Source organism: Amblyraja radiata, chromosome 14 (assembly GCF_010909765.2).
Source record: "Amblyraja radiata isolate CabotCenter1 chromosome 14, sAmbRad1.1.pri, whole genome shotgun sequence".
Taxonomy (NCBI): domain Eukaryota; kingdom Metazoa; phylum Chordata; class Chondrichthyes; order Rajiformes; family Rajidae; genus Amblyraja; species Amblyraja radiata.
The window spans coordinates 31,203,135-31,217,920 of NC_045969.1; the positions used below are offsets into that span (position 1 = coordinate 31,203,135).

General features: G+C 45.8%; 1 protein-coding gene across 2 annotated transcripts in view; it reads right to left on the bottom strand.

The window, feature by feature from the left end:
• The window catches only part of mab21l3 (mab-21 like 3), a 45,740-nt gene extending 32,117 nt beyond the window's left edge, over positions 1-13,623 (bottom strand). The window contains exons 1-3 of one of the 2 annotated variants that reach the window (XM_033033003.1): positions 13,463-13,620; positions 11,172-11,319; positions 650-790 (exon numbers count right to left, since the gene is read on the bottom strand). In XM_033033003.1, coding sequence (XP_032888894.1) covers positions 650-790; positions 11,172-11,219 — 189 coding nt within the window. In that variant the 5' untranslated portion in view covers positions 11,220-11,319; positions 13,463-13,620. Of the gene's footprint in view, positions 1-649; positions 791-11,171; positions 11,320-13,462 lie in introns of both variants that reach the window. The other variant, XM_033033004.1, reaches the window with a different exon arrangement.
• Between the last annotated feature and the right edge of the window lie 1,163 nt (positions 13,624-14,786).

Here is a 14,786-nt window from a genome sequence, read left to right on the forward strand (position 1 = left end):
GGGTTTACAGCAGGAGGGAGGGGCGTGACATTACTCGCTGCACTGGGTTTCCCAGAGGGAGTAATGGCCGCGAGGGCCACCTTCTTTGGTGGGCCATCGCGTGCCCCGTGCGACGATAACGGTCGCCGCCGCCGTCATGTTCTACCATCGGGCGAGGGAGACGGAGAGGCCTCCGGTGACCGACTGTAACCTGCTGTGACCTCCGGTGACCGACTGTAACCTGCTGTGACCTCCGGTGACCGACTGTAACCTGCTGTGACCTCCGGTGACCTCCGGATCTGCAGAACGCTCGCTCTTTCCGGCCCACTGAGTCCACACAGACCTTCACCCGTTCACACAAGTTCTAATTTATCCCACCTTCTCATCCGCTCCCTACACATTAGGTGGCAATTTAATCGGATCAATTAACTTACAAACCCGCACGTGTTTGAGATGTGTGTGGAAACCGAAGGAAACCCACGCAGTCACAGGGAGAACGCGCAAACTCCACACACACAGACAGCACCCGAGATCTCTGGCGGTGTGAGGCAGCGGCTCTACCAGCTGCACCGTTTTACTGGTATTCAAGTTTCTTGTTCCAATTATAATACTATATGAAGCTTTTAATTTCACAGATAGCAGAGCCAACCATAAAACTAGCGGGATTTACCTTGGTGTTGTCATTATTAATCCCCGAGTGGGAAATAGGCTGGAAACGGCTGTCCTCTCCACTGATCACCAAAGTCAATTCCTGAACGATGTTGTAAACTTCTTCCTCGATCTTTGAAACCTTTCGGCGACGCATGTCCACCTGTCATGGAAAGACGTGAGATGATTCTAACTCCCCCCCCCCCCCCCCGAACTCACGAACACGTCCTGAATCAAAATATATCGGTGGACATGGAGATATTACTTGTGTTTAAAACATTTTCTTATCTTTATTCATAATTTATCTGTAAAAATATATTTAATCTGAGGCAGGCAGCGACTGTATCCATGTGATGTGGGCTGATGCTTTACCTACAGGCGGTGTGAATGTACCGTTAAGGCAAAGGTTCATCTCCGAGGAAAACGGAGTAGAGGATTGGTCCTGTGAAATGAGCCGCCAATCTGATATAAGACATTTAACTGCAAAAAGCCTGCCCTTCAGTATAGGATAGATTGAGTGGAGGGTCTGTGCTGTTCCAAGTTTGCGGTGCGCTTCCCCCGGCCATCTCGCCCAGTGCACGTTGACCAGCACAGTTCGCCAGCCCTTGTTAGCAGAGGTGTTACCCCGAAACCCAAATGTTTTGTAGAGGTTCTGCGTTAGGATCCGGCACGCAGCGAGCTAGCGATTAGATCAGCCCAGGTTGCCGAGTGGGCGAAGGGCGGATTTTAATGGGTCACTATTAAACTGTTCCGTCTGTGCAGCATCGCCAGCTCTCTCTCCCAGATCCCCCACCCCAACTGTCGACAAAGTCTGACTGAGAAAATGCTCCCACTCATATTACGGGTTGACTCCGCGTTTGTCCACTCGCTGGGGTGGGAGGCACCACCTTCAAGGAGAGCAAGAACAGGTCCCGTCAGCTGGGGAGCTGCGATCCACTCCTGAGTGAAGCCTCTACTTTGGCTGCGATTCAAATGGCTGCAAATTCTCATAATTATCACCGCCCGGTCACCCGGACCCGGCTCCCAACTGTGTCCCCTGACAGACTGGAACCAACCCCAGAGGTTAAAACAACAGCATCTTTATTTAATTCAACCCACCTCGAAAGTTTAACCGGCCTGTTCAAATCCAAGCTGAACTTTCCAACCTACCCCCACACAGCACATTCTCTTCGTTTCCTTCAATCCAGGAAGGTTGTTTAGATAGGAATGTAAGGACTGTCTCAAATTGGTTGACCACACAACTTGTAATTTGTGTAAATCAATATTGATTTTGAATGGCTGGACTCAGGCTAATGCCAGGGATTTGATAATTGATAGGTTCGTTCCAGACATTCTTGCGTTAAGGCAATAATTTAAATAGATACAATTGTGGATTTGTGCAGCCTGCAGTACGCTGTGGCCTACCGCTGACATATTTGACGGATACATTTATTTATAAATCTCATTGAAATGAATACGCAGGTCCGTATACACACAGTAGCTCAGCTGGCGAGAGTGTTTATCCCGAATGACTCATGACCTGGGCATGTGCAGTTGTTATACCGAACTCGCTTATAGGCCTTTAAGAAAATGTCAGGACTCTACATTTTTAAGGATTTTGAAACTTGAAGTATACAAGGTGGCGTTAGAAATGTGGCGACTCATGTGTACTTCAGTGTAATCTACTATTTACTTTAAACTTTAGGGATACAGTGTGGAAACAGGCCCTTTCGACCCACCGAGACAGCATTGACCAGCGATCACCCCAACACTAGCACTATCCTACACACTAGGGAAAATTTACACTATTTAATGAAGCCAATTAACTTACAAACCAGCATGTTTTTGGAGTGTAGGAAGAAACTGGAGCACCTGGAGAAAACCCACGCAGTCACACAGAATGTACAAACTTCGTACATAGAGCAGCCATAGTCGGGATCGAACACAGTGGTAGAGTTGCTGCCTGTGAGGCAGCAACTCTACCACTGTGCCGCTCCAAGTCTCTAACTTTAGGGCTAAGGGAATCATGGGATATGGGGAAAAATCGAAATGGGGTACGGATTTTGGATGATCAGCCATGATCATATTGAATGGCACTGCTGGCGCGAAGGGCGGAATGGCCTACCTCTGCACCTATTTTCTATGTAAAAGCCTGATATTGGGCCAAGGAGATGTGTAATCTATATTACTAAAAGTCTGATCTTGACCACTTCCTGTTGTTCTGTATATTGATTTTAGAAAAAATGCTGCCACTTACGGCTGTGATTTTTGGCCATCTTACTCAGTCCCCCTCCGTTGCGCAGGACAAATGGATTTTTCCCATCGATGAAAAATAAAAAAGTTATTAGTGTTTACAAAATGTTAACATTCTCTCTCCTGAAGGCCACGCCCCTTCCGGAGGGACTATAAAACCCAGATGTGTTGAGTGTGTCAGTCAGTCTCTGCAAGATGGGGGAAGCGAGAGGGTCATGTCTCTCAGTCTGAGCTGTGAATAACGCTGAACACATGTTTACTAAACTGTGAGTATGATTTAACTGACTTTGAGTGCCCTTAATGTGGTTTGAAAATGAAAATGTGGTTGGTTTGAAAAAAGCACAGCAAATGGTTGGTGGTGGTTAGTTTGAACTGAAGCACAGCAAACGGTTGGTGGTGGTTGGTTTGAACTGAAGCACAGCAAATGGTTGGTGGTGGTTGGTTTGAACTGAAGCACGATTAAAAGTCTAAACTTGACAACTTCCTGTTTGCACTGTATATTGATTTTAGATAAAACGCTACCACTTACGGCTGTGATTTTTGGCCATCTTACTCCGTCCCCTCTGCTCATCAGGTGCAGAGGATTCTTCCCATCAATGAAAAATAAAAGTGTTATTAGTGTTTAAAAAATGTTGAGAATCTCTCTCCTGTCAATCACGCCATGAAGGCCACGCCCCTTCTGGTGGGAGGGGGAGGGATTATAAAACCCAGAAGTGTGGGTGTGGCTGTCTCTGCAAGATGGGGGAGGGAGAGGTCACGACTGTCTGAGCTGTGAATCAACTGAACACACTGAATATCTACTGAACTGTGAGTGTGGTGGTTTTATGGTGGTTTCACCCTGCTTGAAATGGTATGAAACTGCATTTGAACGTGGTGGCCTTGCACCCTGCATGAAATGGTATGAAACTGCACTTGAATTTGGTGGCCTTGCACCCTGCTTGAAATGGTATGAAACTGCACTTGAATTTGGTGGCCTTGCACCCTGCTTGAAGTGGTATAAAACTGCCCTTGAATTTGGTGGACTTGCACACTGCTTGAAGTGGTCAGAAACTACACTTGAATTAGGTGGCCTTGCACCCTGCTTGGTAAGAAACTGCACTTGAATTTCGTTGTCTTGCACACTGCTTGAAGTGGTATGAAACTGTACTTGAATTTGGTGGCATTGCAACCTGCTTGAAGTGGCATGAAACTACACTTGAGTTTTGTGGCCTTGCACCCTGCTTGAGGTGGTAGGAAACTGCCCTTGAATTTGCTGGCATTGCACCCTGCTTGAAGTGGTATGAAACTGCACTTGAATTTGGTGGCCTTGCACCCTGCTTGAAGTGGTATGAAACTGCACTTGAATTTGGTGGCCTTGCACCCTGCTTGAAGTGGTATGAAACTGTACTTGAATTTGGTGGTCTTGCACCCTGCTTGAAGTGGTATGAAACTACACTTGAATTCGTTGGCCTTGCACCCTGCTTGAAGCGGTATGAAACTGCACTTGAATTTGGTGGCCTTGCACCCTGCTTGAAGTGGTATGAAACTGCACTTGAATTTGGTGGCCTTGCACCCTGCTTGAAATGGAATTTCAAGGCATAGCCGTGAGTCAACTGCCAGCCCACCAGCCGTGAGTGAGCTGCCAGCACATCAGGCTTGAGTGACTGAGCTGTCACCCCAAGAATCCATTTGGCCAACAATGTCTATACTAGCCCTCCGGAAATCAGTCCCTTCAGCCCACAACACCCATACTAGCGCTCCAGAAAGCGCCCCCACCCCACTGGCCACCAATATTGGAATTGGTGGAGAGGTAGAATATTGCGTTGGGGGACCAGCCCTCCCGTGTGAACATGGGATCCAACGGGTCCCACTTAGTCTAGTTTACTATATATCTCACTTTATGACCTGGTGTCTGGGCGGCACTGGATCAATGAAGTGGGGGTCGCCTGGCCCAGCGTGGTGCTGCTGGCTACTTCCACCGCCGCTCCGTGCACCTGCCGCAAGCTGCGCTCAATCTGCTCGCTCACCCAGCTGCTGTCTGGTCTCCCCCGGCCATCTCCGTCAACACCACCACCCGTGACCACCGCAAACACACTGTCCATCACCTCCAGCATCCTCCCCTCCGCTTCCGTGCACCAAGGTCTCAGTGTCCTGCTTCCCCTGCCAATCACGGAACTGAAGAAGAGTCCCATTCCAAAACGTTGTCTGTCTGTTGCCCTTCACAGATGCTGCCTGAGCAGCTGAATTCTCCAGCACTTTGTGCCTTACTTGAGTTTAAGAGGAGCTTGCTAATACAGGGCCCACTGCATTTATAGGGAGCATAGGAAGGGGGCAGCAGTGCGTTTGAAAGGACTTTGTTTAAGCATTTGTTGGAAAAGAGATTGGAACAGGTCAAGAAGGATCTCAACCCGAAATGTTACCTATTCCTTTCTCTCCAAAGATGCTGCCTGACCGTTGAGTTACCCCAGCACGTTGTATCTTGTTTTTTAGTTTTAAAAAAGCATCTGCAGTTCTTTGTGTCTCTATGAATTTTTTACATGTTACATATCACTAACTGACTGGCATCTTTGAGGGTGATCATGTGACTGCTGCCTTCAAAGGAGCTCTATATCCACATGCAAAACACCGATCAAAATATATTTTTTAATCGATCTCCTTCGTGTTTGAAAAGTATATTTTTTCAGTACAAATGATGCTTTATAAAAAATACACGGCATTATTGTAAGGCAGAGACAAACGTACTCACCATCTTGTATGTTTGTACCTGCATGTCTGAGGTTCATTGGGCAGAGCAAGCTCAAAATCAGTTGTCTCGGAGGGGTTTAAATGAGTAACATTTTACACTGTTAATAAGTTACTATGAACAGTTTCATTCAACTCAAAAATCTCAATCGGCTCACTCTACGAGTTAAAAGAGCTGTGTCAAAAGTCACAGCTTGTTTATGCATTAACACCAAATGAGATATTGCAAGGCCCATCTGCGACACATATATTTGACAATAAATGTCATAATTCAACCTTTTATTGTTTTTTCATGTTAGTTTAGTTTAGAGATACAGGGCGGAAACAGGCCATTCGGACCAACGAGTCCACACAACAATGATCATCCGTACACTAGTTAAATCCTACACATTAGGGACAATCTACCCAAGCCAATTAACCTACAAACTGACACGTCTTTGGAATGTGGTGGGGGAAACCGGAGCACCCGGAGAAAACCCATGCGGGGAATGTACAAACTTTGTACAGACAGCTCCCGTACTCAGGTTTTAGTTTTAGAGATAGAGCGCGGAAACAGGCCCTTCAGCCCGCCAAGTCCGTGCCGACCAACAATCACCCGTACATTAGTTCAATCCTACACACTAGGGACAATTTATTGAAGCCAATTAACCTACAAACCTGCACGTCTTTGGAATGCGGGAGGGAATCCGGAGCACCCGGAGAAAACCTAATGCGGTCACGGGGGAGAACGTCCAAAATCCATAGACAGCTCCCGTACTCCGGATCAAACCCGGGTCTCCAGCTCTGTAAGGCAGCATCCCTACCACAGCATCACTGTGCCGCCTCAATTGATTGTCATAAAATATCCCACAGTTTCACTAATACACTACAGGAAAGGAAATTTGACATCCTTACCCAGTTCAGCCTTTATGTGACAAAAGAACATGTCAAGCTACTCAGCTGAAGAATTGTTTGCGATGGATGTTAAACGCTGACCTTACGAGAAACACGACAATAGGGGATAGAATATCACCCCAGGGGGGCGACGAATGGCCAGGGTGTCTTGTTTAAAGACAGGTGTGAACACTACTGAGTATAACACAATTGAAGGCATAGACAATGTATGGAGTTTTTCCACAGTTTTTCCCAAAAATCTAAGTTATTAGTACTTACATTAAATAGTCAAGGTTTTCATGGAGATTTTTCGTGCAGATCACAAATCAATTCATCTCCAGAGATGCTGCCTGACCCCTTGCGTTACTCCAGCACTTTGTGTCCCTCTCTACTTCGAGCTATCTCTGACTCAACCAAATACCCAACATGGACAGTTACTTGCCTAACATGGACCATAACCTGAAACATCAATGGTTTATCTCTCCACAGATGTAGTTACCCAACTACCATTATTACACCAGATTTCAAGGAACAGTAGATTTCTCCTTTTATCTATTTTTGTCAACAGTGTCTTATAAAGGTGATATCAAATATTCTCTGGAAGTCCATACAAGTAATTTTGTTAGATATCAGATCATTACTTTGGCCACCTATACAAAAAGCCTTAGCAAGATTAGTCAGGTATGACAAGGCTCAAAATTAACGGTTGCCCGGGTGCCAATGGCCACCTAAAGTCCCGCCGGGCAACCTAAAAGCCGTGCCATTTTGCCCGGCTTGGCAAGCACCCGGGACACCTGCCGTTCAACTCTGAGCGGGCCCCCCTCTCTATCTCTCTCTCTCTGTCACTCTCCGTTTCCGCCCGCCATCCGTGTCCGGGCCGCCGGGTCTCCGCTCTCCGCCGCTCCTCATCCACCGGCACGGCCGGTCGCTTTGCACATGCGCTCTGCCATGGCCTGCACATCCTCCCCTGCACAACCACGGCCAGCACATCATCGGCCGCCCTGCATATGCGCACTGCCACGGCAACTGGTTGGCGCCGGGCACTTTCTCCCTCCCTTTGCATTGTGGGATATCTGGATGCCATTGCTGTCCGGTCGCCACCTCGCCGCGACCGCTGAAAACCAACGCAGAATCACTCCCTGGAGCTGGAGTAACTCCCTGGAGTAACTCTTGCTTCTTGGTTTCCTGGTCCTCCAAAAATATTCTAAATGGAATTTAAACTGGAGGTGGTGGAGGGTCCACCACCAAACTCCAAACTCTGAACAATAACAGTCTATTGCACGTTATCTGTGTATTTATTGTGTATATATATGGTCTATGATATATAGACACACTGAACTTTTATCTCCTGTTCTGTATTATGTTTACATATTCTGTTGTGCTGCAGCAAGCAAGAATTTCATTGTCCTATCTGGGACACATGACAATAAAACCCTCTTGACTCTTGACTTGGACTTAAGCAAAAAAGGGTTCTTGGGGAAAAAAGAGCTACCTTAAATTTAGTTCCGTCTGGTTGGGTAACTATGGTAGGGTGAAGACTATTCCATGCTTTAATTGTGTGGGGGAACTCCATGGAGCAGCCAGCATCTCTGGATAGAAGAAATTGGGTGACGTTTTGGGTAGAGATCCTTCTTTAGACTCCATCTGGATTTAGTGTTTTTAGTTTAGTTTAAAGATACAGCGTGGAAACAGGGCCTTCGGCCCACCGAGTCCACGCTGACCACCGATCACCCAAATGAATGTGTATAATATATATACCCACACACACAATACAATACAATACAATACCATTTATTGTCATTTGAGCCTCAGTGAGGCTCAAACGAAATTCCGTTTCCACAGCCATACAAACAAAGACAATTTCCTACAGACATACACACAATTTAATTCACACAAACATCCATCACAGTGAACCCACTGTGATGGAAGGCAAAGTCTTTTCTCTGCCCTGTTCTCCATGTCTCTCCCGATGTCCAAGCCCCAGGCAGGCACAATTTCCCTCCTGGGATTAAGAAAGTTTTATCGTATAGTATTGTGTGTGTAGGAAGGAACGGCAGATGCTGGTTTAAACTGAAGATAGACACAAAAAGCTGGAGTAACTCAACAGGTCAGACAAAATCTCTAGACAAAAGGAAAATATTACATTTTGGGTTGGGTCTGAAAAAGGTTCCTGCATACCTTTGGAATGTGGAAGGAAACAAGAGCACCCAATGCGCAATTTAACCACAAGTGATTTTTTTTCTATTACAAATCTCAAATTGTGGAGTACAGAGGCAAATAAATAAATGATAGGTCTTTGTCCCAAACATTATGGAGGACACTGTATCCACTTGCCTATCTAAATGCCTCATAAACCTAATTATCATATATCTGTCTCCACCACCACCCTGGCAGCAAGTTCCAGGCACACACCGCCCTCTGTGTAAAATAAATTGACCCGTAGCCGGTCTCATTGGTCTGTGTCCTTGCACCAGCCCGCCACTTGGCTATTCCTTAACTCTGCTAGCCAGCATCCTGTCTAAACCTTTCCAATAACAAATCATTTATAATGTCTGCTCCCCTGGTCCTGACATACACCAGAACTTTCTCAGCCAAAGCTTGCTGATCTATATTAGTCTCAGCTCTTCAGCTTCCTCAGTGCTTGTTCATGAGCGTCTGAAGAAAGGACCTGACCCGAAAAACATCGCCCATTCTTTTTCTCCAGTGATGCTACCTGACCCGCTGAGTTATTTCAGCACTTTGTGTCTATCTTCATCATGCACTTGATCAATCCTTCTATAGCTTCATCCTTCCTCTCTCTCCCTTCTCCTGCCGCAATGTCCAAGTCAGAGAAAGACAGCAGTTGCCCACCTCTGATTCTGCATTTACATCTATTCCCCTCATGATCATATACACCTAAAACAAAAGGAATTCATAGAGTAAATGCTATCATTTAGTTTAAGAGGGCTAGAATATAAAAACGGAGATGAAATGCCGATTCTCTATAAGGTGCTAGTCAGGCCGCATTTGGAGTATCGTAAGCAATTTTGGCCACCATATCTGAAGAATGTGCTGGCTCTGGAGAGGGTCCAGAGGAGGTTTACGAGAATGATCCTGGGGGTGATTGGTTTAACATATGATGAGTGTTTGACGGCACTGGGCCTGTACTCGCTGGAGTTTAGAATGAAGGGGGGACCTCATTGAAACATACCGAATAGTGAAAGGCGTGGATAGAGTGGATGTGGAGAGGATGTTTCCACTGGTGGGAAAGTCTAGGTCGTTGCCTCAGAATTAAAAGACGTTTCTTTAGGAAGGAGATGAGGAGGGATTTCTTTAATCAGAGGGTGATGAGTCTGTGGAGACATAGAAACATAGAAACATAGAAAGTAGGTGCGAGAGTAGACCACCAGGTCCGTCGAGCCCGCACCGCCATTCGCTCATGGCTGAACACTAAACAGACACACTTACCCACAAACAGTAGACACAAGACACAGAACACAAGACACTACCCTCCCCTTTATACCGCTATCACCCCTCTCCACCCCAAGAACCTCGTGATCTCCTGGGGGAGGCAAAAAACCGGATAAAAACCCAGGTCCAATTCGGGAAAAAAATCCGGGAAATTCCTCTCCGACCCCAATCCAGGCGATCGACACTTGTCCAGGAGATCACTCAGGTCTTACTATACTAACCATACCTAGGTCCATATCCCTGCCCTCTCCCCGTAGCCCCTTATCCCCTTGGCAGCTAAAAAACCATCTATTTTAGTCTTAAATATATTTAAAGTTTCTGCTTCCACTGCTCCCTGGGGCAGTGAATTCCATAAATTAACCACCCTCTGGGTGAAGAAGTTCTTCCTCATCTCAGTTTTAAAAGAGCCCCCCCTTATTCTGCAACTATGTTCCCTAGTTCTAGTTTCCCCGATCTTGGGAACATCCTCGGTGCATCCACCCGATCAAGGCCCCTCACGATCTTATATGTTTCAATGAGATCGCCTCTCATTCTTCTAAACTCCAAAGAGTAGAGTTCCAGCCTACTTAACCTTTCCTCATATGTCAATCCCCTCATTGCAGGAATTAATCTTGTAAACCTTCGCTGCACTGCCTCCAGGGCTAGTACATCCTTTCTTAAGTATGGACCCCAGAACTGTACACAGTATTCCAAATGTGGTCTCACTAATACTGTGTACAGCTGCAGCAAGACCTCCGTGTTTTTATACTCAATCCCCCTAGCAATAAAGGCCAAAACTCCATTGGCCTTCCTGATTGCTTGCTGCACCTGCATACTAACTTTTAGTGATTCATGTACTAATACCCCTAGATCCCTTTGCGTTGCATTACAACGCAGCTCCTCCTCATTTAGAAAATAACTTGCCCTATCATTTTTTTTCCCAAAGTGAATGACTTCACATTTATTAGTATTAAATTTCATCTGCCAAGTTGTTGCCCACTCACCTAGCTTATCTATATCCTTTTGCAGACCAAGTCAATGGATATTTTTAAGGCAGAGAATGACAGATCCTTGTACGGGTGTCAGGGGTTGTGGGGAGAAGGCAGGAGAATGGGGTTAGGAGAGAGAGATAGATCAGTCATGATTGAATGGCGGAGTAGACTTGATGGGCCAAATGGCCTAATTCTGCTCCTATCGCTTATGACATGGCTCTTAAAAATCATTCCCTTTCAACCATGAATATCTGGTGGTGCTTTTTGTGTTGACTTCCCACAGAATTCTCCACCAACCTGATTCTGGAGGTAAAAGGCAAGATCCTCTTCTGTAAGTTCAACCATTTCCGTCAGAACTCTTCACTCCTGCTGCTCAGTATCGTCGGCCTTTATACTTGTAGTCCATAGCCCATGTCCTAGGTAGCTCCACTCTCACTGACTGCCCCTTTAGAAATAAAAACCCAAGCTGTTATAGTTTCCTTGGTCTAGTTTGTATACTTCCTTGTTCCAGTATAATTTTTTCCTCTATCATTTAAGCTTATCTGCAAATTTATATTGTATTATACACAATGTAAATAGCACCTCAATGGTGCAGTGGTAGAGTTGCTGCCTTACAGTGTCAGAGAACTGGGTTCGATCCTGACTACAGGTGCTAGTTGTACGGAGTTTGTACGTTCCCCCCGTAACCTGCGTGAGTTTTCTCCGGGTGCTCCGGTTTTCTCCCACACTCGAAAGACATACAGGTTTGTAGGTTAATTGGCTTGGTATAATTGTAAATTGTTCCTAGTATGTAAAGGATAGTGTTGGAGCCCGCGGCCGCGTCCCTGCTGGGAGACCGCTTTTCGGGGCTTCCGCAATGGCGACTTCACCCGCCCGAGTTGCGGGGTTGAAAAGTACCTGGAGCAGGGCCTTGCATCGCCCGGCGCGGCTTTAACGGCCGTGGGACTTGCTAGCGCACGCCGGGGGCTCCAACACCAAGACCCGGAGCGCGGCCTTGCATTGCCCGGCGCGGCTTTAATGGCCGCGGGACACTTACCATCGCCCGCCGGGGGCTTTGACTCTGACATCGGGAGGAGTGCAGGGGAGAGATAAGACTTTGCCTTCCATCACAGTGAGGAGGAGATTCACTGTGATGGATGTTTTTGTAAATTGAGTTGTGTCTTGGTTTTTTTTCTTGTGTGTATGACTGCAGAAACCAAATTTCGTTTGAACCTCAAGAGGTTCAAATGATAACAAATAAATTGTATTGTATTGTATTGTATTAAGTGTGCGGGGATCGCTGGTCGGCGCAGACTTGGTGGACTGAAGGGTCTGTTTCCGCACTGTATCTCTAAACTAAACTAAATGTATTAGTAAGGGTATCAGGGGTTATGGGGAGAAGGCAGGAGAATGGGGCTAAGGGGGATAGATAGATCAGCCATGATTGAATGGCGGAGTAGACTTGATGAGCAGAATGGCCTAATTCTGCTCCTAGAACTTACAAACATCATTCAATTCCTCTCCTATTCACATCCTGGGAGATGCTATAAACATCCTCCTTAGTTTAGTGTAGGTTAGAGATGCAGCGTGGAATCAGGCCCTTCGGCCCACCTACACACTAGGGACAATTTACAGAAACGTATCAACCTACAAACATGCATGTCTTTGTAATGTGGAAGGAAACCGGAGCTTCCGGGAGAAAACCCACGCAAGTCACAGGGAGAACATACAAACGCAGTACAGACAACACCCATAGTCAGGATTGAACTCGGGTTACTAGGGCGCTGTAAGGCAGCAACTCAGTTTTTAGTTAAGATTCTTCACTTGGCCTTTCTGTTTTATAACATTTTCACTTCATCCTGTTGTTTCTCCATTGTTATCTCTCCATTCCATTTCACCATACCATGTAATACCCCTCTACTGCTTTCTACCTTTTTAAAGCAGAACATAGAACAGTACATCACAAGAACAGGCCCTTCAGCCCACAATGCCTGTGCCGAACATGATGCCAAGATAACTCTTACCTGCCTGCACATCATCCATATATTCTCCATTTCCTGCATATCCATGTGCATATCTAAAGTCTCTTAAACACCACTATCATATCTGCCTCCACCGACACCACAGCAGCACATTCCAGGCACCCTCCACCCTCTGTGCTAAAAAACTTGCCCCGCACATCTGTATTAAACTTTGCTCATCTCACCTTCAAGCTATGCCCTCTGGTAGTTTATATTTCCAGGGGGAAAGTTTCTGTGCCTACCCTCTCATATGTTTTATATACTTCCCTCAGTAATATAAAGGTCTCCCCTCAGCCGCCAGCATTCCAGAGAAAACAATCCAAGTCTGTCCAACCTCCCCTTGTAGCTAATACCCCCTAATTCAGCCAGCATTCTGGTAAACCTCCTCTGCACCCTCCCAAGTCTGTACATCCTTCCTGCAATGTCTGATCACGTTAACTTTGATATTCATCATTCCGCTATCATTATAATCCAACTCCACCGTGTAAGGTTATGTTACTGTGATCCCCTGCCCTTCCCTCTATAAATGCAAAGAACCTCTCACTTGGAGTTTAATCTCCCGTTCCGTTGGACAAAATGCAGTCTTACCGTGAATGCTGTGGGTGTTTGGAGTTACTCTACCCTCCACCCGAGTATCTTTCACCACCAAAGGCTACAACGCATAAAGCCCAGACCACTTTGACTGACAGAACTCTGGCCATCGAGTTCCGCCGGGTCCTAGCGCCCGGCCAATAATCAGCAATAAACACGAAGGGTCGCTGCAAGCAATAAACACTTTCCACCCTGGCTGCGGTGCATTGGGATGGGATGTGGGGGGTATGGGGGGTGGGGGCAGTTAACGGATTAATCCGACGTGCCGTCACTTCTGCAAATCCCCAGGTTCTCAGAATGCCCTTTAAACTCTAAATTCCTGCAGATTAATTTAAAAATAAAGTGGGTTTGATGATCCATATTAAACAGTGTGTGTTTTAACTGCACCGTTTTTCATAATTTTAAACTTCTCCAGGAAGTAATTTCTGCACTTGCCTCTTTTGAACAGAAGAAACCGCCCAGCTCGTATTTTGATAAAGCACCTCTTTATCTCCAGTGCCGGGATCCCAGTGTCAGGAACCGCCCTTCCACGAATTACATACCACCAGGTCAGTCAATAAGATTAATTTCATTCAAATACAGTCACCTGAAAACCTTTTTAAATTTTCATTTTCGGAGGTTTGATCAAGAGTTTCAAAAATTAAGCAAAATTATTTAATCTTATGGTAAGGTATAAGTTCTTCCAGTTTCTTGGCCATATTATGATTTTACAAACTTTGGGTTGGCTTATCCATTCATTATAAAATGGCAAATTTTATTTTCTGTATTTATTCAACAACAAAAAGTATTTATTCGTCAGCAACCTATTAAAATAATCCTCACTGTATAATCATTTTGTGTAAACAATTGCAAAAAAAGTATATTTCTTAGAGAAGTAGACACAAGAAACTGCAGATGCTGGTGATCAAAAAAAGACACAAAGTGCTGGAGTAATGCAGCGGGTCAGGCAGCATTTCTGGAGAACGTGGATTGATGACATTTTGGGCCAGGGCCCTTCTTCAGTAATTTCTGACTTGGAATGTATTTAAAGCTAAGTATATAGAACAGTAGAGCTCAAGAACAGGTCCATCTGTCCACAATATGCACCAAACATGATAGCAAGCCCATCACTTATCCACCTGCACATAACCCACAAGCCTCCATTCCCTGTCTATCCAAGTCTTTTAAATGCCACTATTGTATCTGCCTCCACCACCACCCCCGGCAGCGCGTTCCAGGCACTCACCACCCTCAGTGTAAACAAATTCACCCACACATCTCCTTTAAACTTTGCCCCTGTCACCTAAAGCTAAGTGTTTGCTTAGAAATGAATGCATTACCG